Source organism: Lithobates pipiens, unplaced genomic scaffold (assembly GCF_037356315.1).
Source record: "Lithobates pipiens isolate NorthernLeopardFrog02 unplaced genomic scaffold, aLitPip1_a1.2 Scaffold_18, whole genome shotgun sequence".
Taxonomy (NCBI): domain Eukaryota; kingdom Metazoa; phylum Chordata; class Amphibia; order Anura; family Ranidae; genus Lithobates; species Lithobates pipiens.
Window position 1 is genome coordinate 111,395,384 of NW_027507758.1, and position 22,620 is coordinate 111,418,003.

At 42.8% G+C, this 22,620-nt stretch overlaps 1 protein-coding gene across 2 annotated transcripts in view; it reads left to right on the forward strand.

The window, feature by feature from the left end:
• The window catches only part of CFAP61 (cilia and flagella associated protein 61), a 460,443-nt gene that overhangs the window by 78,497 nt on the left and 359,326 nt on the right, over positions 1–22,620 (forward strand). For both annotated transcript variants that reach the window (XM_077486014.1, XM_077486015.1), the window contains exons 10-12: positions 9,505–9,588; positions 15,405–15,583; positions 18,895–18,934. In XM_077486014.1, coding sequence (XP_077342140.1) covers positions 9,505–9,588; positions 15,405–15,583; positions 18,895–18,934 — 303 coding nt within the window. The remainder of the gene's footprint in view (positions 1–9,504; positions 9,589–15,404; positions 15,584–18,894; positions 18,935–22,620) is intronic.

A 22,620-nucleotide genomic window follows, 5' to 3' on the forward strand; every position in this document is an offset into this window, starting at 1 on the left:
TTCGCAAGGAAAAGTTCAAGATGGAGTCTCTTCTTACAATCCAACAGTCAGTGCAGCTAGGGGATTGGTTAATCTCAATCGATTTGAAGGACGCATACTTTCATGTGCCAGTAGCAAGGGATTTCCAGCAATTTCTTCGTTTCGCAGTTGGCGATCAACACCTCCAGTTTACCTGTCTCCCATTCGGGTTGACGACATCTCCTCGGGTCTTCTCCAAGGTACTCCTAGCGATAGTAGCTCTTTTACGAGTCAAAGGAGTTCGTCTCCATCATTATCTGGACGATTTGCTCCTATTATCTCAGGACAGAGATCAAATTCTGGAACACAAGAGTTTAGTCATCTCCACTCTGCAGACGTTTGGTTGGCTCCTGAACCTAGAGAAGAGCCATCTGGTTCCAACTCAAGTGATCGTGTTTCTAGGGGCTCAGTTCGACACATTAAAAGGCACTATCTCCCTGCCGGAGGAAAAAATCAGTGTGATCCGGGACAGGATTCTCAAGGTTTGGGAATCATCTCATCTTTCGGCTCTACAATGTTTGAAAGTGATCGGCACAATGACGGCCACCATCCCTATGGTGAAGTGGGCCCAGTGGCACACTCGTCCCTTCCAGAAAGGGTTTCTGCAACAGTGGGACTCGTCCAATCAGACACAGCGCATACACCTTACACCAGCGATGAGGATGTCTCTCCTCTGGTGGCTTCAAGGGAAGAATCTACGCAACCATCATTCGATAGTCCCCATTTCCTGGATAATAGTAACCTCAGATGCCAGCAACAAAGGTTGGGGCGCCCATTGCCTTACGGAAGTAGCTCAAGGAAGGTGGTCGTTCCCGTCGCGGTATGTGGTCTCCAACATCCTGGAGTTGAGAGCAGCCTTTCGAGCACTCATAGCATTTCACCATCTGGTGGCAGGGTCGTCAGTAATGTTAAGACTGGACAACACAACTGCAGTTGCCTATATAAAGAAACAAGGAGGGACTCGCAGTTGGTCTCTATTACGAGAAGTAGAACCAATAATGATCTGGGCTCAGAAGAATGTGGTCAACATTTCTGCTGTATACATCCCAGGAGTCCAGAATGTTCAAGCAGATTTTCTGTCAAGGGTCAAAATAGACAACAACGAGTGGTCCCTTCACAGGGATGTCTTCGAGTGGCTTCTGACTCTGGGAGTATCTCCAGAGGTCGATCTGTTCGCTTCGCCGTACAATCGCAAGATGCACAGATACTACTCGAGGTTCAGGGATCCTCAGGCGTTCGGGATAGATGCTCTCACGGATTGTTGGAAGTTCCAGAGAGCCTATGCCTTCCCTCCAGTTCCTGTAATCCTACAGTTCCTTCGGAGGCTCAGAGGGGAGAAGGTGGAAATCATTGCGATAATACCATTCTGGCCCAACAGGCCTTGGTTTCCTCTGCTGTTGCTCCTCAGCTATCAGGACCCAGTTCCCCTGCCTCTCAGGCCAGATCTACTGTCTCAAGGCACGCTGTTACACCCGTGCCCATCCTGTCTACACCTCAGGGCATGGTTCTTGAGAGGGGAAGGCTAGAAGCTCTAGGTTGCCCAGAAGAAGCGATTCCAACCCTTCTTAGTGCCAGACGGAAGAGTACCAATAAAGTGTACGAACGTATATGGGCCAGGTTTATGGGCCACATGTCTTCTAGGTCAAATTCATATAATTCTCCAGCAGTTCAAGATATCTTGTCTTTCCTTCAGTCAGGGTTAGACTTGTCTCTGGCAGTTAGCTCTCTTAGAGTACAAGTTTCAGCCATTTCAGCCTTTACAGGAGTTTCGTGGGCGAATCACACCTTAATTCAACAATTCTTTAAAGGAGCTATCAGGCTTAGGCCTCAAAAGAGACCCAGGTTTCCCAAATGGGATCTTCCGTTAGTATTGGACTTTCTTTCTGATCTTGGGAAAGGTTTGGATGCTCCCCTGTCTTTAGGAGATCTCACTATCAAGACGGTGTTTCTGGTGGCAATAACTTCAGCCAAAAGGGTGTCGGAAATTAGGAATCTTGGGTCAGTTGAACCATTTCTAACTTTCTTTCCGGACAGAGTGGTCCTGATCCCTATGCTTGGATCAAATCCAAAAGTCACATCAGTATTTCACGAAAATCAGGAGATCGTGCTACCTACGTTTAGAATGTCAGACAACCAAGAGATTCATCCCCTGGATGTTGGTCGCACCTTGAAACAATATCTGGACGCTACAGCCTCGTTCAGACGAACAGACTTTCTTTTTGTCCTTCTTCATGGCAAAAATAAAGGGATGCGAGCATCAGTAAGATCAATCTCATCTTGGGTGGTCCAAACGATTCAAAGGGCATACAAGGCAAAGGGCATGGTTCCTCCTGAGGCAGTGACGGCTCATTCAACTCGGGGCATCTCGACCTCTTGGGCAGCAGTTCGACATGTCGCACCAGAAGTTATCTGTAGAGCAGCTTCCTGGTCTTCAATTAATACCTTTGTTTCCCATTATTGTGTAGAGCCAGCTGCGCTTTCTTCTGTTAATTTTGGTTTACAAGTATTGTCAGTGGACAATGAAAAATAAAATTCTAGTTTCTTTGCTCAACATTTTTAGCCCACCCGGGTGTGTTTGGCGAGTTATTTCCCACACGTATGCTGCCATGGAGCCTGTCAGGAAAATGGAAAATTTATATCAAATACTTACCGTAATTTTCCTTTCCTGATGGGCTCCATGGCAGCAGGAGTTCCCTCCCAAATGTTGGAGTAGGCTAGTTACGGAACACGGATAGCAGCTTGGAGCAAAGATTTATGGGAGTAGAGGTCCTATTGGGTAATTATGGAGGCGGGGCTAACCCACACGTATGCTGCCATGGAGCCCATCAGGAAAGGAAAATTACGGTAAGTATTTGATATAAATTTTCCATTTTTTTTTACATTTTGCTATAATAAATATCCCCCAAAAATATATAGAAAAACATTTTTTTCCCTCAGTTTAGGCCGATACCTATTCTTCTACATATTTTTGGTAACAAAAATCGCAATAAGCGTTTATTGATTGGTTTGCACAAAAGTTATAGCGTCTACAAAATAGGGGATAGTTTTATGGCATTTTTATTAATATATATATTTTTTTTACTAGTAATGGCAGCGATCAGCAATTTTTATCGTGACTGCAACATTATGATGGACACATCAGACATTTTTGACACATTTTTGGGACCATTGTCATTTATACAGCAATCAGTGCTATATAAATGCACTGATTCCTGTGTAACTGACACTGGCAGTGAAGAGGTTAACTACTAGGGGGCAGTGTAGGGGTTGTGTGTCCTGGGGAGTGATTATAATTGTGGGGGGGGGCGTGGCTGTGTGTGACATGTCACTGATCTCTGCTCCCGATCACAGGGAGCAGAGATCACTGACACTGTCACTAGGCAGAACGGGGAAATGCTTGTTTATATTAGCATCTCCCCATTTATCTTCTCCATGAGACGATCGCAGGTATTCCCGTGGACATTGAGTCCACGGGACCCGCGACCCGACTCACGGAGCTTGCTGCGGGCGCGCCTCTTAAAGGGCAAAGTACAGGTACCTTAGTTTGCCTCTATGTGCCATTCTGCCGCAGTATATCTGCATGAGGCGTTCGGCAAACGGTTAACCACTTCCGGACCGACTCACGATGATATATGTTGGCATTTTGAAGAGGAATATCATTATTATGACAGTAGCTAGCTGCCATAACGCCAGTATCCTCTTCTTCAGAGAGCGGTCCGGTTTCAGATAAAAGTGGTCTCTGCGGTGGATTTGCTGCTAGATCACTTTTATCGGTGGCGGGAGAGGGCCCCCCTCCCACCGCGGTTTCAGTGCCCACCACCGCTTACCAGAGCCAACCACAGCGGCAGAGGTGATCGCTTCCTTTCCCCTCTGTAGTAAAAATAGCCCATAGCTCTTAAAGTGACATTTCTTTTTTTTTTTCAAATTAAATTTTTTTATTTTATTTTTATTTATTGCATTTTAGTGTAAATATGAGATTTGAGGTCTTTTTGACCCCAGATCTTATATTTAAGAGGTCCTGTCAAGCTTTTTTTTAAATTACAAGGGATGTTTACATTCCTAGTAATAGGAATAAAAGTGACATTTAAAAAAAAAAAAAAACAGTGTAAAAATAAAAACTAAAGTAAATAAGAAAATTCTTTTTTTTTTTTTTACCGCCAAGCTTGCATTCAGAAGTGAACACATACATGAGTAGCTCCCGCATATGAAAACACATGTGAGGTTTGAACACGCGATTGTCCGAATGAGAGCAATAATTTCAGCCCTAGACCTCCTTTGAAACTCAGGTATAAGAAAAAGGAAGGTGGGACTTTGAATGAGGCTATTGATTTGAGAGAAGAGATAATTAGAAAGTATATTTAATTGGCATATTCGGTCTGACAGTACATAACAATGATGTTCATAGTAGAAAAGATTCAATATATATACACACACATACATGGTATTGACCTCATGGATACATTACATATACATATCAAAAGGACGGCATATAAAATTGACAAGATATTTAATAGGGTAAAATGAATTATTGCAGATTCATATATATATACACATAATCTAAATGGCACTATGCAGTGTAAACAATGGTAAAAAAACACATGGTCATTTGGTTGTAGATAATGAGCCTAAGTAGGCTCCTATCAATAGGCATGGGAATGCATCCTATAATCCCAACGCATTTTTGGGATAATGTGAAACGCATCATTGTTATGTATTGTCAGACTCAATATGCCAATTAAATATTCTTTCTAATTATCTCACCCCCACATATCTATAGCCTCATTCAAAGTCCCACCTTCCTTTTTATTATACCTGAACCAGGGATGGAGGCACAGACCGTGTGCTTCATTTAAAGTCCCAAACTATTATCCTCTGAAACTCAAAACATGCAACCTGTAGAATTTTTAAAACCTCACCTATGGAGATTATGGAGGGTAAAAGTTTTTCGCCATTCCACGAGCACGCGCAATTTTGAAGCATGACATGTTGGGTATCAATTTACTTGGCGTAACATCATCTTTCACAATATAAAAAAAAAATGGGCTAACTTTACTGTTGTCGTATTTTTTAATTGAAAAAAGTGTATCTTTTTTCAAAAAAAGTACGCTTGTAAGACCTAGGTGCAAATATCGTGTGACATAAAGTGCTGCAACGACCGCCATTTTATTCTCTAGGGTGTTAGAAAAAAAACAATATATAATGTTTGGGGGTTCTAAGTAATTTTCTAGCAAAAAAAATGATTTTAACCAAACACCAAATCTTAGGCTCGGTTCACACAGGGGCGACTTGTCCAGGCGACTTCGCCGCCTGACAAGTCGCCCCCGTTCTGTACTGCGGAACCGTTCTAATAGGAGCGACTCGAGTCGCTCTGACTTAGAAAAAAGGTTCCTGTACTACTTTTGCGGCGACTTCGGGTGACTTGCATTGACTTCTATACAGAAGTCGTTTTGCAAGTCGCCGCTGAGGTCGCGGCAGGTCGCGGCAGGTCGCGGCAGGTCGCGGCAGGTCGCGGCGCTGCAAGTCGTGCCGCGTCCTATGTGAACCGAGCCTAAGAAAGAGGCTCGGTCCTTAAGTGGTTAACAAACAACGAACAAGGGCTGATTTTTCATTCATAATTATTAAAGATCATTCAGCTTAGAGCGGGAGTGATGGCTCTGTGCTGGATAAACCTCCTCCGTACAGGAACACCCGTAATTTGGGCTTCAGAATTATTGGAGGAGAACATGTTTGAACATATTCTCCCGCCGATGATCTCTGCACACTGAGAATCCTCATTGACAACACGGAAAGGGTCAGTTTATGAAGCTGCGATCTCAGCACTTCACTGGCGATCTTCCCGATTCACCAGCTCAGAGGTGGAGAATCGGGGAGTGAAGACAGAATTCTGGGGGATCTGAGGGGGAAGAAGGAAGATTATTAACTTCCTTATACCTCGATCAGACCCCCCATGACAGTAACCATGCTCCCCTGTCATATTTATGTGTATATATATATATATATGTGTGTGTATATATTGTAAATATTTTATTATACCTTTTCATGTGACAACACTGAAGAAATTACACTTTGCTACAATGTAAAGTAGTGAGTGTACAGCTTGTATAAAAGTGTAAATTTGCTGTCCCCTCAAAATAACTCAACACACAGCCATTAATGTCTAAACCACTGGCAACAAGGGGGAGTACACCCCTAAGTGAAAATGTCCAAATTGGGCCCAAAGTGTCAATATTTTGTGTGGCCACTATTATTTTCCAGCACTGCCTTAACCCTCTTGGGCATGGAGTTCACCAGAGCTTCACAGGTTGCCACTGGAGCCCTCTTCCACTCCTCCATGATGACATGGCGGAGCCGGTGGATGTTAGAGACCTTGTTCTCCTCCATCTTCCATTCGAGAATGCCCCACAGATGCTCAATAGGGTTTAGGTCTAGCCAGTCATTCACCTTTACCTATATATATTATATATTATGTAGGGGGCCTCTTTATTTTATTAGCATTAACCACGCCATCTGTCCGGGTTAGGGTTGCCACCTGTTAGGGATTCGCATGGACAGTTCGGGTTTGGAATGATACATCCGGGTTTCAGACTGTCTGAGACCCGGACACATTATTCAGACTGAACTAAGTCTCCCCCCTGCTCTCTCCTGCCTCTAAGTGAGTACGCTAAGGTAAATCAGGGTTTCCAGAGCACTCATTTCATCCGAGCTTTCATATTAGCTGGCGAGGTAGATATGATTCCTTTGCATGCACATAGGAATTCTTGCACACTGACACCAGGCTGATATTGTATGCTAAACTGTGTATGCAGACGAGATATAGGGGAGATTTACTAAAACCGGAGCACTCAGAATCTGGTATAGCTATGCATAGTAGTCAATCAACTCCTAACATCAGCTTGTTCAATTAAACATTGACAATAAAATCTGGAAGCTGATTGCTTTTTATGCAGAGCTGAACCAGATTCTGAGTGCTACATTTTTAATAAATATTCCCAATAGCTTGTCTCTTCTTAAGTAAAAAGCTGCCTGCTAGCAATTTTTGTTACTGAAGGCTTAGGTTATTCTGCAGTGCTCAGGTGCTAACAAGGAACATGATAGGTGGAGTCAGTTGTTTTAACTATTAGGCTCCATTCACACTTGATCGCGGGCGGTATCGCCAGGATTCTGCCCGCGATTCCAAATCACTGCAAAACGCGGGACTCTTTACATTTTACTTGGTAAATCGCACTGCAAATCGCGATGATGTCACCCAAAAGAAGCTCATGTTCTTTTTTGAGTGACAAGCATCAAGGCATTGGGATTGCAGTGCAATTTACCATGCGACAATGTGGCGCAACTGGAGTGCCATCAAGAAGTAATGGCATTGCAAACGCGTCCCATGTTTTGCAGCAATTTGATATCGCAGGCGTAATTCTGTGTGAATGGAGCCTTAAGCCACAAGCTGGGGGAGGGACAAGAACTGTAAGTGGTACTACATTGCAGCAGGAAAAAAAATCTGATATCCTGCTGTGCCAGGCAGGGTTGTGCTCTAAGGCAGAGCTGTGTAAATCTTAGAACTGAACGGACAGTAAAACAAAGCCTTTGGCAGGTGAAACAGCCCATTTATATTTATTTTATCTGTTGTGACAGTGTGAGTCCCTGCCACCATGCAAATGGGCATAAGCATGGGCGTAAGTGACACTGAATTCTCAAAGCTGCTGTTTGAGAAGCTCTGGCAGATTGACTGTGAATGGAGAAAGCGGTGTTCTGTGCTTTGGTAGTTCTGGATGAGTGCCAGGAGCTTGACATTTCCAAGGAGTATTGCGTAGGACAGAACGTTCAATCTGGTGTCCAAGCTTTGCTTGACTCTTGCAGCCTGTGTGATTGCACAGGTGTGTAGGGTCATTATAAAGGCCCATACACACGATCAGACATGCAAATTGGCTGTTTTAAGGCAACATCCGACCGTGTGTACGCTCCATCGGACAAACTTTTTCAGTTTTCATCTGACTTTTGTTGGCTGTGTGAACGGACAAACTTTACGGCACCAAAAGTCCGGTAGAGCAAAGTCCGATCGTGTGTACAGAAAACCATAGGACTTTTGTACAAAGTGCAAATATGCATGCTCAGAACCAATGCAAAAGATCAGACAACAATACAAAAGTTGACCAAAGGTGGCGGTAAAGACTAGAAAAACCACGTGAGTTGGTGAAATTTGGCTGAAAAAGTCCTGCCGTGTGTATGCAATACAAGTTCGCAGCCGACGCCCTTTGTACAAAAATCCACGGGAACGTTTTTACAAAGTCCGATCGTGTGTATGAGGCTTAAGGCAGATCTGAGCATAGCTCAGGGCAGATGGAGTTGGAGTTATTGCCATTTGGAGACAGGCCCCTATCAGGAGACCTGGTTGCTACTGTCAGAGACTGCATCTCTTGTGAGGGGGGCTTCTTGCCCAAAGGACTGAGAAGATTTGGATGGCTACACCGGCCTGGGAGACCAAGAGAGGGTCTTGGAGGCTGGGAAAGCTAAGATGGGTAACGAGTCTAGGAAGGCTGCAGGAAGTCTCAGAGAGATTGAGCAAACCCAGGGAGGGCTGGAAAACCATATTTGGAGGCCATGAGTTGTGCAGTGCCTGTGCAGTGAGGTACTGCAATTAAAACTAAGTGAGTTTAAAATCCAGGTGTCTTGGCATTTTTGTTTTGTGTGAAGCTGAAATCCCTGCGTGGGCAAACCACATGTGTTGGTCTGTTTTTCTTGGTTTTCTTTTTAAAAACAGTGGGCTACCAAGCCCTTAAGGTAGAGCTCCACCCAAAAGGTGGTTTGCCTCCTCCTCCTCCTAACTGCCACATTTGGTACCTTTCGGGGGGGGGGGGGGGGTGGAAGTTACCTGGTTTTGACAGGTGCCACTTCTGGCTGATCTTGCCATGGTGAAGTCACCCGAAAGTTCAGCCTCCCTCCTCCTTCTCCTGCCACTGGCCATTCACAAAATGCATTGCTCTTCACACATGGGCAGTTCGGAATCGGCTGTGAGGCCACAAGGCTTCACTGCCGGTTTCCCTTACAACAAAATGGCGGAGAGCCGCTTGGAAAATTGGCTAGGGTGAAGACACTGTTGGATTAGTGACAGGTCAGGTAAGTGTCCTAATATTAAAAGACAGCAGCTACAGTATTTGTAGCTGTTGACTTTTATTTTTTTCTGAAGGAGCCTGGAGCTCAGCTTTAACTATAGTTCCTGTCTGCCGTGGACTCACTATACCACGAGAACTAAACACATCAGTTTACACTGTGTATTTTGCTGTTTGCCAGGAGTTCAGCTTAAAAATATTCTTCTGATCCTTTCATTTATTGTTTATATAATAATCCCCCTTACATTTTTTGTAAATTATTGATTTGAAATGTTTTCTCAGGTTATATTGCGTATATACACTACCCTCCACCATTATAATAGTGCTGGGTTTTAAACTCCTGTTCAGCTCCTGTTTATTCATTATGATATTCATATCATTTCAGGTGGATCTAAATCAAGATGAAATAATCACCTCTGCAAATGAAAACAACACATCAGAGATTACAGAGGCACAGGCTGATCTAGATGTACGTGTTTAAGTGATCTCTCCGTATTGTGATATATGTTGTAGGAAATTTCATCATATCACCATGTGATGTCACTAGAGTCTCTCTGTAAGACTATGTTCTAAAGGAACTTTTGCATGGGGGCTTCTGGCCACTCATGTGAAGTTATCAGATCCTCAAACAGATGTTTTCAAGCTGTCCATACGCTATACAATTTTTCGTCCAGTTCCTGATAAATTGGACAAAATTTGCTACATGGGTGGACCTGTGGCCACCCTCCTGCCCAACATCCCTTGATTGAAATTGTTCATCCAGTTAGCTGCAACTGCTGTTTGTGTATTCTGACTGCTATTGGTGCGGGCTGTCGGAACACAGAAGCCGCTGTGGGAGATTTGTTCATCTACACCAGCCTTTCTCAACCTTTTCAACACAGAGCAGCCCTTGAAATAGTTCTCCAGTCTCGGGGAACCCCTGCTAAAAATTAGAAATCTACAACTCCTGATACATTAGTGTGATGGTCAGTGGGAAGAATGGTCCTTACACTTGTGGTCATTGGGAGGAATTACCTCCTTACAGATAGCTAAAAAGATCAATGGTGTCGGGGGGAACTAATCCGAGAGGCATAAATGGACCAATAAAAAGAAGGAAAAAAAGGGACAACGAGGGGGCAACAACGGATTATTTTATTGATTGATTTATTTGACCCTCAGTGTCTTGTTTCATATAAAGTCCCGTTGTTGCCCCCTCGTTGTCCCTTTTTTTTCCCTTCTTTTTGTTCAAATATCGGGATGGAGCTCTGTGTACCGGATGGTCACGGCTCATATAAAGTCCCACCTGTATCTATTCTACATAAATGGACCAATGCTGAAGGAACCCTCAGCAACCTCTGGAGGAACCTTAGGGTTACACAGAACCCTGGTTGAGAATCACTGATCTACACTCAATAGCATGAAGGACTTTGTGAAATGAATGCTAAAAATTGAACTGCGTTGGACAATCTTTACCTTTGACATGCACATTATCTAGAGCAGCTTTTTCAACCAGGGTGTCTTTTGGGTTCTTCAGGAATGCCTTGGCAAAACGCCTAAAAATCGTTCCCAATTGCCCGAAATTTTTTTTTTTTGGGGGGGGGGGGGGGAAATGCTAGGTCATAGATAAAAAAAACTTCTTTCTCCAGGAGAGGCACCACAACATCAAGAGGCAACATGAATTTCTTGTGTTGCAGTATGCCAGCCTTTTTCTGCCAGGGTTTCATGGCTGAGGTGCCATCTGGGTTCTTTAGTCACTTAAGGAACACCCTCCGCAGATATACTGTGGCAGGGCGGCTCTATTGCAGGAAAGGACGTACCCGTACGTCGTTTCATGTAATATCCTGTTTCCCCCGAAAATAAGACCTAGCTTGATTGTTGGCGATGGCTGCAAAAAAAGCCCTACCCCCCAAATAAGTCCTACCCTGTTTCCCCCGAAAATAAGCCCTACCCTGAAAATAAGACCTACAAGGTCTAACTAGGGCTTATTTGGGGGGTAGGGCTTATATTGCAGCCATCACTGACAATCACGCTAGATCTTATTTTCAGGCAAACAGGGTAGATACTGGGGGCGCTGGATGCACCGGTTCGGCGGCCGCGATGTTCGCCGGCCACCCGCAATCTCTTCACAGAAAGGCAGAACAAGGCAGATCCTCTTTCCGACAGGGGAGTACAGAGAGATCGTTTGTTCCTAGTAATAAGAAACAGCGATCTCTGTGTACTCCCTGTCAGTCCATTCCCCCACAGTTAGAAACCACTTCCCTAGGACACACTTAACCCTTTGATTGCCCCTGATTTTAACCCCCTTCCCTGCCATTTATACAGTGATCAGTACATTTTTTTTATCACTGTATTGATATCACTGGTCCCCAAAAAGTGTCACTTAGGGTCAGATTTGCCTGCCACAATGTTACAGTCCAACTAAAAATCGCTGATCACCGCCATTACCAGTAAAAACAATAAAAAAAAATTAAAAGTCCCTAAATCTATCCCCTATTTTGTAGACGCTATACCTTTTACACAAACCAATCAATATACGCTTATTGGGATTTTTTACCAAAAATATGTAGGAGAATACATATTGGCCTAAACTGATGAAGAAACTATTATTTTTTTGTTTTTTACATATTTCTTTTTTGGATATGTATTATAGAAAAAAGTAAAAAAAAAAAATTTTTTTCAAAATTGTCAGTCTTTTTTTGTTTATAGAGCAAAAAATATAAACTGCAGAGGTGATCAATAACCACCAAAAGAAAGCTATATTTTGTGGGGAAAAAGGACATCAATCTTATTTGAGTAAAGCAATGCATGCCCGCACAATGGTCTGTTAAACTAACGCAGTGCTGTATCACAAAAAATGGCCTGGTCATTAAGGGGGTAAAACCTTCCGGTCCTTAAGTGTTTAGAGGTACCTAAAACTGCCCCAAAATTGTCTAAAAAACTAGTGAGATGATCAAGTCTGCCTTTTACACAAAGCCACAGGTTTTTGTTGTGCAGAATTGAACCCTTTAGCACCATGCGGGCATCCTAACAACTGATGATGCCATAGGTTGATAATGAGGACGTTGGGCACCTGATGGCGTCCTTGTTTGCCCCTTAGCTGCTGCTCTCAGTCAGCATTGGGGTCACATTAGCAGAGCAAGGGGGAGAAACCGAGGCAGAAGGGATAGTTTGAAATAATAGTCAGTATCAATGTGCAAAGGTGGAGGAATAAATCACTTCTAACATTGGGTGTGGATACTTCTGCAATATGTAAAACTATTAGTTTAGTGTTTTATATTTTAGAATGGGGTGCCTCAAGATTGTGCAGAATTTTAAATGGTGCCTTGACTGAAAAAAGGTTGAAAAACACTGGTCTATTTTCTATAGGGCAATATAGCAGCAGCTGCCAGGTGTTCAGGAGACCATCCTGACACCTCCGAAATGTCTGCTTTTTATATTTATTTTTAATCTCAAGGAGGATTTTGTATTAAAATGGAACAACAGAGAGCTCAGTGTTTGGCTTGTGGTTGCTGCGCGCTCCCATTGACCTCAGTGTGCGAGTCTGACAGCCAGTGCCGCCTGTCAAACTCTGCTAACCAAGTTAAAAATGCCCCAGCCTTAAAGAAAAACTTGTTTACAGCCCCGCCTGGCTGTGATGTTAGAATTTAGGTGGGCAGCCGGAAAAAAAAACATGGCTCAGCCACCACAAGCAAATGACAAAAAACTGACAGGAGTTATAACACTCCCTTACTTTATCCAAAATGAAAAAAGTACTACTTTATAGTATTTCATATAGAAGTAGGCCGGGGCTGTCCTAACACAATTTATTGTTTTAAAGAGAACAAAACTGATCTCTAGTTCATTTTATAACCTGTCTAGCCAGATAACTGATGCCTGGCATTAAATAGATGTGATTATTTAGTATCCATACACTGAAGGCACTCAAAGACATTGTTTTTTAAGGTGGATTTCTTGATGTTCTGTAAGGCAACCACAGACACTGCCGACTGAGATTCACTGAAGGGAAATAGTGATCAAACACATAAGAAAAGATTGTCTAATCGCAATTGTTTTCTGCCCTCATTAGCTGTCTGCAGTGTGCCTCCCCTGAATCTCCCCATAGGCCTAAACATAAACGGTCGTACCGATGCAGCTGTCCTATTTAGGTACACTTTGGCTGGCACAGACGCCTGAGGGCGATCAGATGGTGCCTGCATGTCTGACCACCCTCTCATTTCTATAGTCGGCCTGCTTATCCCTGCGGTGTGAACGTGTCAGAATCTCCTGATCTTGCATCAGCTTGTGCCAGCTTTGGGTGCGTTCAGGTGATATACCGGTTATAGGAATCGGATTACTTGCCAAATCAGATGCACATCACAGTGCAATATTCATGGATTGTGTGATTCTCTGCAGACTGGACAGATCTTCATGCATATTTTCAAGAGAGTAATGGTATTTTTGTTCACCAGTTTGGGCATCACTTGCTTTGTAGCTGGCTTAGGGTTGCCAAAGTTTACTAAAGCAGGGTATACATGAGGTTTTTGTTTTTTTCAATCAGTGGGCTGAATGAAAAAAGACTCACAGATCCCCGCATTAACCCAAGTAATGTTGATGCAGGGGTCTCTCTTGCGTTGTCTTTGTATTCTGACAGCGGAAGCTCCCTCCATCAGAATACACAGATCATGCTGCAGCTATTGGCTGAGAGTGCTGATTGAATGCTGGTTTTGAATCAGGACAGTCATTAGACCAGCTTCTATCGAGCAGACAGCGATACATATAGACCGAAATTCGGCAGGTACCTGCTGTATACCTAGCTTAAAGCATATGGGAGCATATTTACAAAGGCATAAATGTTACATTCACCAAACATTCACTGAAAGTCAAAGTGTAACTAAAGGCAAAACTTTTTTTTTTTTTAATTTAGATAGTATGAGAGGGTTACAATCCCTGGCAATTGTTTGCCACCTGTGTACCATTGTGGAGATTTCCCTTCACTTCCTGCCCCATAGCCAAAACAGGAAGTGAGAGCAAATCCCTCCACAGTAAGGCTATCCTGATGTGCCACCAGGGTTACCAGAACTAATGTCCCCTTTAGAATATTTTCTCTCTATTAACGTTCTGATGTCAACCCAAAACGTGTGATTTCTTTCTTCTTCCCAAATTTTGGATTTATTTTGCACAGCACCTGAATGGGTTGTTTATATTGTCTATTACAGGCAGATATAAAAATAATGCTAGGTTCATGCATTTATGCATTCATTAAAATAATATTTGAAGGTATTATTAAGTGCAACTAATGTAAGCATCAAGCTTCTAGATCCATACAATCTATTCTACCTGGATGTGATGTGCCCTTGTACCTAAAAACTCCATGGCATCAGGATGCCATTGTTAGCAAAAGACCCCAGTGCTGAATCTCCTGATGGCTCATGGTACCCCAGCACTGGGATACCTGCTGCCTTGATAGATATGGGGAATTGGGTTTAATGCGTCTTGGTGAATCCAGATGGCTTGTCACCAAATCCCAGCATTGTGGACACTGATGGTAGGGTGACGAGCCGGTTCCTGGAACCCAGCAGTGGAGCACCTTGCTTGTAAAGGACCTCTTAGGCTGGATTCACACCTATGCATTTTTAGTGCTTTGTGCATTTTGTAGTTTTGCACTACAGAACGTGTTCCATAGGAAACAATGGTAAATGGACTGTAGTGCAAATCTGCAAAATGTAAAAAGCACTAAAAATGCATAAGTGTGAATCCAGCCTTAGAGGACAAGTTCAAAACCAAGACTTCCTAGTAATGACCTACAGAAAAAAACAACTCTACAAGTGCTGCATGAGCATAAACTGCTGAATTCCTTTATGCAAGTACGGTAACTACCTAAGGACTATCACTGTAAAGGAGTGCCAAGGACCTATATGGACTTTTTGGAACAAAACCTTGGTATCTGCCTTTTGTAATCCTTTGTAAATCTGATGTCTTAATGGAAGAGGGAGGGAAAAAAAGCTAGGAGCCCATCAGGGGTTCTGCATTCACTTCTGCTGAAAAGAAACATGCAGACAGGAGGAGAGATTAGAGTGACAACATCATCATCCCACTGGTGAATCATTACTGTCCATTTCTAGGGTTGGTGCAGTACTGTAGAAAAGGGTAGCTCTCCAACCTGGCTATGCTGCCTGGCAGGGCAGAATAGTCAGAAATACCAATCCTTTGGTAGGTAAAACAGCTTTCAAATATGTATCTCAATTGTGTGTTTAGCTGCTTGCCTGGAGTTCAGGTTAAAAAAAAAGAAGATATTTCTAATCCTGTGCTTGATGTCTGTTATTGTAGCAAAGCCTGCCACATAGCAGAGCATCTACTACAGATGATGCCATCAGAGGTGTGAATTGCAAGACCCCAGAGACACCAAGGACAGAAGCACAGAGCCAGCCTTTCCGGCCCATCTACAGAGGAGACGTCTCTGCCTTCTGTATACAGCTCTTCTGCATTGATGAGAAGCATGAAACAAGGCAAGTCTAGGGCACGATCATTGACCCTCTGATTATATGAGAAAGTACTTTTCCGTGTCTCTATATATACAAGCCTCTTTAAAACTCGTTATAAGCATTGTTATTTTGTGGCCTTGTGACCAAAGTAATACTTTTATTCTTTTTATTTTAAGATGTGTTTCCCGTATACGTACAGCATGCATGGACAGCAGCTGTCTCTTTGCCCCATTGACAGTTGACAGGAGCAGAGGGAGGCTGATTTTGATGACAATGCCGTGTTCTTGCAATGCTTTGTCTTTGTCAGAAGATTGCCATCAAATGACGTCAGTCACCATCTGTGAGTTGAGGTGTTTGGCTTCCAGCACCTTTTCAGTGGCATCCTTCAGCTCCAGTTTAGGGATGTTAAACACGGATCCTAATGGGAGTGCCGGTTGTCCTATTAAACATGCTGATAGCAGGATTTAGTAGGCTTTAAGTTGTGCTGAAGCTTACAGAAATCTACAAACTGCCTTGGGGTGTCCAATTTGCTTGTCATATTTTGTGATTCATTCCCTATTAAACTTGTAAATTATTTATTTTTACCCCTTACTTGTTTATCAGTGTGTACAATGTGCAAAAAAAACATCATACTGATTTACAATGACGAATAATGTTCTCAAGTCACCATAGGTGTTTTAACCCTAATCACTAAGCCCTTGTACACACGGTCGGAGATTCCGACGGAATGTGTCCTATCAGACCATTTTGTCAGATATTCCGACTGTGTGTGGTCTCCATCGGACTGTTTCCAACTTTTACAACTTGCCGGTAAAATTTTCAGACAAAATGCTCTGATCGGACATACTCCGATTATGTGTAGCCTACTCCGACGGACAAAGTGCCACGCATGCTCAGATCAAATTCCTAGACCAAGGCTATTGGCTACTAGCCTGAACGTAGTCCAGTTGTAACTAAATAATGTCATCACGTTATGTACAATCAGATTTGACAATCGGAATCGACAACTTTGTCCGACCGTGTGTATGCAACAGTTTCGGACAAAATCCGTCGGACAAAATCCAACGGATTTGGTTGTCAGAATGTCCGATCGTGTGTACAAGGGCTTAAACATAAGCTTTAAAGCTGAACTCCAGGTCTGATCTCAATTGCATACTTATGTTGGCCCAGCTTGGCACAATATACGGATACAGTAAATCCTTGGATTGCGAGCATAATTTGTTCCGGAAACATGCTTGTAATCCAAAGCACTCATGTATCAAAGCAAATTTCCCCTTAAGAAATAATGAAAACTCAGATAATTCGTTCCACAACCATTTATTCATAAGTCCTTCAGTTCATAGTCCACATAAAAAGATTATAGCAATGTGTGGTTGTGTAACCATAAAATGTCCATCCACAAATGGCCTCCGTGAGGGGATTAGAAGCAAAATAAAGGATGGTCTATGTGGACAGCTTTACCCCGGATCCCTGCATACTTAGATGTGCCTGTTTAACTCATTAACCATGTGAGTTGCTAAATGTTGTACCTTCATTAAATGTAACTATATTGCTACACTTAGAGGTGCCTCTCTTTTCTCTTTTTTGTGATATGACCCTACTTGTATATCAAGACATCGCTTGTTTATCAAGTCAAAATTTATAAAAATAAATGAGCCTGTCTTACAAAACACTCTCAAACCAAGTTACTCTTAATCCAAGGTTTTACTGTATTTCATACCTGATGGACTGGAATTTTAATTGATAATCACTGTGTTGCCAGGTGCTTGACTAGAGACACTCTAAAGCCAACATTCTCAAATCTTTTTATGTAGGCAGAGTATTATTTTAATTAGGGGCAGTACAGATCCAGCCCACAGAACTGCTGCACTTGATCTTTCCCCTCCATACCGATTGGTACAGAGAGAGGAGAGAGGAACCGGACATGATCACTTGTTTACAAGTGACCGCTCCGTCATTTGATGGAGCAATCACATGGTAAATGGCCGCTGTCAGCGCCCATTTACCGTGATACGCTGGGTCCTCGGGAACCCGCCGGTCACAGATTCTTCCATGTACGCACCCCAAGGGGCGGGATTCTGGGAGGGCCTCATAGTACGCCCTCCCAGAGTTTTCGAGCCGCGCTGTAGCCGTCATGTGACTATAGCGCAGTTGTTAAGTGGGTAAAGTGGAGCTAAGCTCTCTCTATCAGCATTAACTGTTTTTAATCCTTTTGCTACTAGCCTTAGTCAATAGATAGGAAAGTATATTAAATTTACTTGTTTTAACCTTTTTTTTTCACATTTCTCCAGTTTCTTTCTGGCATAGGCCAAAATTATGTCATACATCCAAGGAGTCTTCATGAGAATCTTTTTTCTTTCATCAGAAGGAAGGCAGGAGGGTTTTTCTCAGCTAAGAAAACCCCCCTGCCTGCATCCCTGACCTAAGGGCAGGTGAATTCTAGGAAGTAAATGCTACTTGAATTATGTGCCCTTACTCAGGTTGGCCATGGCTAGAAATGCTAGGGGAGTGTTTTACAAAGTGATTGCTCAACAAAATAAAGCAGGGAGACATGGATGAATGGGTGAGTTTTCTTTGAAAATTAAAAATGAATTAAATAGAGTTTTCAGTTTGTGGTGCTCATATACAGTTGAGTTCTGCTTTAAAGCTGATCTCCAGCTTTTAGTGAAATTTTAGTAGTTTGTTTGGACCAAGCTACTAAATCAGAAATGATTTACTTTAATTGATGTAGTGGCTGTGTGTGCTGTATGAAGTGTATACAGCCTCAGCTACATACAGTATACAGTGCTGTGTTCCAGCAGAAGCATAAGGACTTCCCCTCCCATTCCTGGAACAAAATCAAATTGGCTGAGCGGCGCCAGTTTTATATTCTATGCTTGACTAAAAAGCTTCTTCTGATTGTGATGTCATCAGCCCACCACTCTGACTCAGCCAATCAGAGGAAGCTTTATATTCCATCATTCATAAAATACATAAATCCTTGTGCCACTCAACCCAACTTGATTATGTTCCGGGAGTGGAACAGGAAGTTCCTATCCCTCTGTTGGAGCACAGCGCTGTATATTTTATGTAGCTGAGGCTGCATATAGTTCATACAAGGCACACAGCCCCTGAATCCATTAGTAAAGTAAATAGCTTGTTTGGGCCAGCTTGGTCCAAAAAAACTATTTATTTCAACTTTACTAAAAGATAGAGATTAGCCTTAAAACATCCAATTTTTAAAGGAGTAGAAAATTAGCTTATTGATGATAATATTTATGAAGTACAATGCAGCCCATCTTTTTGTTTTTTGAAACAGTTATTTACTTTAATTTGTTCTTTATTTTATTTTTTAGGTCTATTGACTTTTTAAGTCATGTTTTCAGCCTTTTTCCTGTAAGTATATCCAACTTATTAGTAGAATAGAGCAATTGTCCTGCACTCAGAGTAATAAAACAGTCAATGTTGGCAAAAGCAGCTAGCACAAATTTGCTGGTAACAAATAATACAAATAGAAAGGGGTACATATGCAGCGCTTTCATCCAATAAATAAGAAGTCTATCAAACTCCCATTAAGATATCCAAGGATTGGTAGCTGCACCACAAGTGTACTATTTATACAACGAGTGATCAGAGGATGTCCTCTAACAGTACCACAGCACTCCAAGCCTTACCCTCTGTTGTGGACCACCCAAATAGAATGGTCAGCAGCACTCAATTAAGCATTAACCTCAATTGATACATCCAGAGCTGCTTCCTGATATACTAGAATCCTTAGGCCTGGACTACCCCAACAGTAGCGAATTTAAACTATGAAGCACAGAGGGGTAAAACAAAGCCTCATTTCCCAGTATTAAAAACAGGTCTAATTTATTTAAATGCATCAACGTACTCACAAGCATCACAACCTAAAACGCATATCAATCACCCAGAAGTGTCAATGTTTCCAACCGTCAAATTGGCCGACTTCTGTGCCTGGCGACGTCACGTGACCAGGCTCCACCCAATGGGTTTTGTCATACCAAGACATTATCAGGGATGTTTGTCATATCCAACTTATTCTGTGAACTCTGGACAACTACTGTGAATGAGTTTCTGACCAGCAGTATAAGAAACATTATGAGTATAAGGCATGTTTATGAAGCAGCAAATCTGATATTCAGCAAACATTCTTTGTAGGTGAATCTTCTAGGTGTATGTGTTTTTTTAAATAAAGGTTTTGACTCTCCACCAGAGAATGTGGTGAAGGTTTCATTCCATACTATCACCTAATATATTGCAGATTACCAGTTCTTAACTGTTTCACTGCTACAAACGTAGGGCTTATATCGGTGGAAGCATAGGCTTTTAAACACACTCCTGGCTGGGGCTCTGTTCACAATTGTTAAGCCAATCACTTCAACATCCTAAAATGTGCTGCCACCCCCCACCCCAGTAGTCAAACACCCATCATTTATTTTGGCTTTACTGCTTGTAGTCAACCCTCCAGTAAATGAAGCGGGAAGCAACAAGCATTTTGTCACCTCTGGTTTCAGGGCTGTCATTCCATGGCTCCTTTGGCTGGGGGAGGAGACAATTTGATCTGTGCTTGATCAGCCTCAATGGGATGCAAAGGTGACAATAAGGGGTTTATTTACTAAAACTATAGAGTTCACAAGCCGGTGTAGCTGTGCATGGTAACCAATCAGCTTTTAACTTCAGCTTGTTCAATTAAGGCCGCGTACACACGCGGGGACTGTTCACCCAACTTTGTCCGTCAAACAGTTTCGGCAAACAGTCCACTCAAAATTAGCATGGACGGACATGGCCACACACGACGAACGAACAGTTTGCTGAAACCGTGCGCGATGACGTGAACGGCACGTACGACGGGACGAAAAATACGACGTCCTATACACTGCATTATAACTTTCGGCGTGTAAATCCTTTCTGAGCATGCGCGGAACTTAGTTTGACGAACAAGCCTACACAGGGGCGGACTGTTCGCTCAAACAAGGTTTCAGCGGACAGTTTTACGGAATTTCCGAAAAACCTTGTTCGTCAAACTGTCCGCTGAAACTGTCCGCTGAAAGCCCACACACGAGCGGACTGTCCGCCCAAACACTGTTCAGCGGACAAAGTTGGGCGAACAGTCCGCGCGTGTGTACGCGGCCTAAGCTTTGACAAAAACAAACCTTAGAGGCGATTGGCTTCTGTGCAGACCTGCACCAGATTTTGCACTCCAGTTTTAGTAAATCCACCACACTGTTACAGATGTAATTTAAAGTAGAAAGGCAGCCTTTTTCAGTTTTGAATAGAATGGAAAAGGATTAGAACCTAATTTCTTATTTTTTTGGGTTTGTCCGTGTCAGGAAAGAACCACTCACCACCATGTTTTGTCACCAGGACAGGAAGAGAAAGGAAATCCATAATTGTATGGTGTAACCTGCCAGAAGGATTTAGGGGATATCTCCTGGTGGGGTCACCTGTTCTGATGACAACTGTCAAATGTGGGATTTACCTAAACATTGGATGATTGGTCACTTCCTGTCATTTCATTGGGGGCAAGAAGTGATGGAAAATCTCCCCAGCAGGGTCACAGAGGTTCTAACCCTTCTCTCCCCATTCCAAACTAAATTAAGTTCTGGCTGGAATTTTACTGTAAAAGTACAGAGCTGAGAAAGTGGGAGGGAGAAGCAACACAAGAAGCCAATCAATCAGTTATGTTGCAGTGAAGCATTATGCTGATAGGAGGAGAGAGAGTGACCGAGAGATGAGTTCAGTAGTCTGTTGTGTCATAGACCAAGACGTGGACCCTGCTGCTCTGTGTGATGACTTCCCGTGAGTGTAGTCTAAGGCAGGGGTCTCCAAACTTTTCTAAACAAAGGGCCAGTTTACTGTCCTTCAAACTCTAGGGGGGCCGCTAGGCAGTACTGTGCTGGGTGAAAATCCTAGGACTGGATGGACAGAACTACAAATGCATACCTCCCAACTTTTTGAGATGGGAATGAGGGACACCTATCAGCAAAAGTATACAGGCATAAGACACACCCTTGCCACGCCCCCTTAAAGGAGAATTGTACAAAAAAACAAGATTGGTTAAACCCACGAGTGCTTTTTTTTTTATTTTATTTTTTTACCACTACTATTCCTTCATATTGGCTTTTGGAATCTAACCACTTTCCGACCGACGCACGACGATGTACGTCGGCAGAATGGCACGGGCAGGCAAATTGGCGTAAAGGTATTTGAAACTGCCGCCGTGCCATTGCGTGCACGCCGCCAGTTGGAGCCTCCGTGAGTCCGCCTCTCATGGGGAGACTGAATGGGGAGATGCGGAAGTAAACAGCATCTCCCTGTTCTGCCTAGCAACAAGTGACACTGATCTCTGCTCCCTGTGATTGGAGCAGAGATCAGTGTTCACTAACACACAGCCACACCCCCCACAGTTAGTAACACGCCCCTAGGACACACTTAACCCCTACACTGCCACCCCCTGGTTAACCCCTTCACTGCCAGTGTCATTTATACAGGAATCAATGCATTTGTATAGCACTGATTGCTGTATAAATGACAGTGGTCCCAAAAATGTGTCAAAAATGTCTGATGTGTCCGCCATAATGTCGCAGTCACAATAAAAACCACTGATCACCTCCATTACTAGTAAAAAAAAATTATTAATAAAAATGCCATAAAACTATCCCCTATTTTGTAAACGCTATAACTTATTGCGATTTACGTTTCCAAAAATATGTAGAAGAATACGTATCGGCCTAAACTGAGGGGAAAAAAATTTTTCTATATGTTTTTGGGGATATTTATTATGGAAAAAAAGTTCAAAAATTAGTTTTTTTTCAAAATTTTCGCTCTTTTTTTGTTTATAGCGCAAAAAATAAAAACCACAAGGGTGATCAAATACCACCAAAAGAAAGCTCTATTTGTAGGAAAAAAAGGACGTACATTTTGTTTGGGAGCCACGTCGCATGATCGCACAATTGTCAGTTAAAACGACGCAGTGCCGAATCACAAAAAGTGGTCTGGTCTTAAGTCAGCAAAATGGTCCGGTCTGAAAGTGGTTAAAAATGCAGCAATTTAGAAATCAG